This window comes from Myotis davidii, unplaced genomic scaffold (assembly GCF_000327345.1).
Source record: "Myotis davidii unplaced genomic scaffold, ASM32734v1 scaffold534, whole genome shotgun sequence".
Classification (NCBI taxonomy): Eukaryota; Metazoa; Chordata; class Mammalia; order Chiroptera; family Vespertilionidae; genus Myotis; species Myotis davidii.
In genome coordinates, this window is record NW_006286678.1 from 5,523,411 (window position 1) to 5,526,525 (window position 3,115).

A 3,115-nucleotide genomic window follows, 5' to 3' on the forward strand; every position below is an offset into this window, starting at 1 on the left:
TAAAAAATTCCATTTCACAATAAATCCCAGAACTTTCCAATATAAATAAAAACTCTGGAATGACATAAAGTAATTCAAGTTCAATTTCTTTAACTTTACAATCATTGTGCTACTGATTGTTCATTATAAATCCATGGGCTAAATACAGGAATATGTACTATCCTAGGAGCTGGAGACAGAGATTGTGCCCAAAGAGAACCTGAACAACTCCAAACTGTTAAGAGCTAATTCTAGATTTAAACACATCTAGATGGATCTGCTATGTCAGGGGTCGATTGTATAACTGGGAGTTCTCTAGATGAACTTCCATGTATATCACGGTGTTTTCTAAAGGATAGGTAATACAAATATGCTCATTTGAAGCTTATATTGTAAGAAAGCTCATCAGTAACCACAACAATGTAGAACCGGGGTCTATAAGAGCTTTTTCAGAGAGGAGTGCTTTATTACTGACATTTGTTAGAATTGCTGGAACATGGTGGTGATAAAATGGAGACCGATTTTTAGTAGGTTTTGTCTTAAAATTCTCTACAGATGATACCCTCTTATTGCTTGCAGCTGGAGGGTCAGACCTCTCATGCCATTCCCATCCTTGGCACACTAATGCAATCTTTAAAAGTTCAAAACAAAACAAAACAAAACAAAAACCTTGTATGGGACACACAAAACATATTTCTGGCTCCTGCTCTGAAGTTTAAATTCGGAACTTAAACTCCCTCTTCCCACATCAGTAGCCTCCCACTGACCTGGCTGTCTCTGGGCAGGGCAGGTACTCCAGTCCCTGCAGTGAACAGGTGCAAAGACAGGACTCAATATCCCAGGATAGTTCCGGGGGCAGAGATTTCTTTAATTCAAGTAACTTTTGAGGTTGATAGTTATTAGGGGCAGTTTGGATGAAGTGGGTCGAGAGGAAGGAAACTAGCTTTTTCTGTGTCCTGTTATACCAGAACTGGAGGCCCGCTGCACGAAATTCACGCATGGGTGTGGTTCCTAGGCCTGGCTGGCGATCAAAGCACAAGCATCTGGCGTGGAAGGGCAGGTCCCAGCTAGCTCTGGGGCCTGGGCAGCACCTGGGCCCTCGGGCCTCCGTGTGCCCCCCTCTGCTGAGTCACAGAGCCCGAGTGCCCACACAGAGATGCGGTGGGCACAGCTGGACGTCATGGGCCAGGGTGCAGCGTGGGCCTCTGGGCCGCCTGGCAGTGCTGCACAGGAGCCGGGCAGGCAGCACACTCTCTCCCAGCCGGCCTTGCAGAACGGCTCCTGTGCAAACCCACGGGGAGCCCGACTGGCTCCTACAGTCCCAGGGGCTGTGGCACGGCTCACCCCGAAAAGGCTGTGTGGGTGTGGGGCAGGCTCCTCACGGGCACCTGGCATCTGAGTAGGCGTGCGAGCCCTGGTGTCCCAGGGGAGGGTAACAGGGGGAGTGAGAGCCAAGCTCAGCAGACACCCTGCATTCTCACTGCACCTCTTCCGTCCCCGTCACCCCCACCCCCAGGTAGCCGGCGAGAGGTCACAGAGGGTCACTGATGCCTGCCATGTTCTGCACCACCTCCTGGTGGTCAGTGCACGTCATAGTGAGCAGTCGAACTCCCGGTTGAATGACCACCCGAGGGGGCAATGTGCATATGAGGCTTTTATAAAAGGCTAATACACAAATTGTCCCCTTGGGAGTTCGACCAACCGGGAGTTCAACAGCTCGCTATGATGTATGCTGACCACTAGGTGGCAGCGCGGAACAAAGGCAGCCAGCAACTTGGGAAGGAAGGCCCTGATTGGCCCTGATCACCGGTCAGCCGAGGGACCCTACCTGTGCACAAATTTTGTGCACTGGGCCTCTAGTATAGGATAATAACAATGACAATGGTCATCCTAACATGTTCACCTTGGATCAGCCTTAGGGTGTGGTGAGATGGTACATACCAGGAGACCTCCCAATCCCATTCCACGTTATAGCATGTTCACCCAGAAGCACATTCTCCTCACGAGACTCAGAACTGGAGAGAAAAGTCAGGTACCTGGTGGCAAAGGGAATCTCTGTCATAAAGCCTGGCTTCCTTGTCTTGTGGGTCCTGCCTCATGCCACTTCTGCCCCCCTTGGAGTCTTCATGGGCTCAGCTACACAGTAGCACAGGCCTTCTTCTCTCTTCTCTGGCCAAAGCGGGTAGAGGGCCAAGGGCGAGGGGGGCGTGAGGTGGGGAGCTGCGGAAGTTCAGGAGTTGCTGGGTGGCGCAGGTGCAGGCACTGGGCGGTGTCGGTTCTTTCACTCATCCCTCCCCTCCCCCTTCCTCCCCGGAAACCAGCGACTTTGCCACCACCAGTATTGGGGATGATGAGCTGTGGGGGCCAGGCCGGGGAGGGGTGGGAGTAAGGGGGGCTGCTGCAGCTGTCAGACCAGAAGCCAGGCTAACGCCTAGGCTCAGGCCTGCAGACTTGGCTCCCACATCAATAGCCATGAGCAGCGGTGCCAACTGCACGGATCAGCTAGGGCCTGGTAAGCGGGGCGGGGCAGGGACAGGGGGAGGGGTCACCGGCCCCATGTCCCATCTGCTGGGATCTGGAGGGTTGGGCTGGGCAGTAATACCCACCCCTCTATTCTCTCACATCCACAGGAATTCCCTCCTTCCCCCAGGCCTGGGGATTGTGGGCCCTCTTAGGGGCTGTGACGCTGCTGCTTCTCATCTCGCTGGCTGCACACTTGTTCCGATGCAGTAGTCGCTGGAGAAGGAACCGTTCAGGAGGCGGACAGTGAGTGGGGGAAAACAGAAATGGGATCATTGATCATTTCTCCTTACCAAGAGGTCCCCATTTACCCCCTAAACTTTGTGTTGCAGGTCTGGAGGGTCTGTGGAAGAGGTCCCCCTGTATGGGAACCTGCATTATCTGAAGACAGGTAGGAAACTGGCGGAGGGGAGCGGCACGGAGAACAGGTCCTGGGTGGGTGGGATGAAGGGCTGCAGGAGGAGGAACAAGAAGTGACCAGATTTCTGTTACCTGTCCCAGGACGACTGTCTCAAGAACCAGGGCCAGACCAGCAGGATCCCACACTTGGAGGCCCCACCAGGGTGAGTCAGTTGTTGCTGAGGAAGAGAGGGGAGGAAGTGGGGCGGGGGGGGGG

The 3,115-nt window shown here is 53.6% G+C and overlaps 1 protein-coding gene and 1 long non-coding RNA gene across 4 annotated transcripts in view; one reads left to right on the forward strand and one right to left on the reverse strand.

The window, feature by feature from the left end:
• The window catches only part of LOC107182249, a 7,271-nt gene that overhangs the window by 1,679 nt on the left and 2,477 nt on the right, over window positions 1–3,115 (reverse strand). The window contains exons 2-5 of one of the 3 annotated variants that reach the window (XR_001512971.1): window positions 2,992–3,077; window positions 2,586–2,715; window positions 1,921–2,015; window positions 431–610 (exon numbers count right to left, since the gene is read on the reverse strand). This is a non-coding gene — a long non-coding RNA (uncharacterized LOC107182249). Of the gene's footprint in view, window positions 1–430; window positions 611–1,920; window positions 2,016–2,585; window positions 2,716–2,991; window positions 3,078–3,115 lie in introns of those variants that run through there. The other 2 variants (XR_001512969.1, XR_001512970.1) reach the window with 2 other exon arrangements.
• The window catches only part of SIT1 (signaling threshold regulating transmembrane adaptor 1), a 1,796-nt gene continuing 702 nt past the window's right edge, over window positions 2,022–3,115 (forward strand). The window contains exons 1-4 of the mRNA XM_015560537.1: window positions 2,022–2,491; window positions 2,610–2,745; window positions 2,832–2,890; window positions 3,001–3,062. Coding sequence (XP_015416023.1) covers window positions 2,452–2,491; window positions 2,610–2,745; window positions 2,832–2,890; window positions 3,001–3,062 — 297 coding nt within the window. The 5' untranslated portion in view covers window positions 2,022–2,451. The remainder of the gene's footprint in view (window positions 2,492–2,609; window positions 2,746–2,831; window positions 2,891–3,000; window positions 3,063–3,115) is intronic.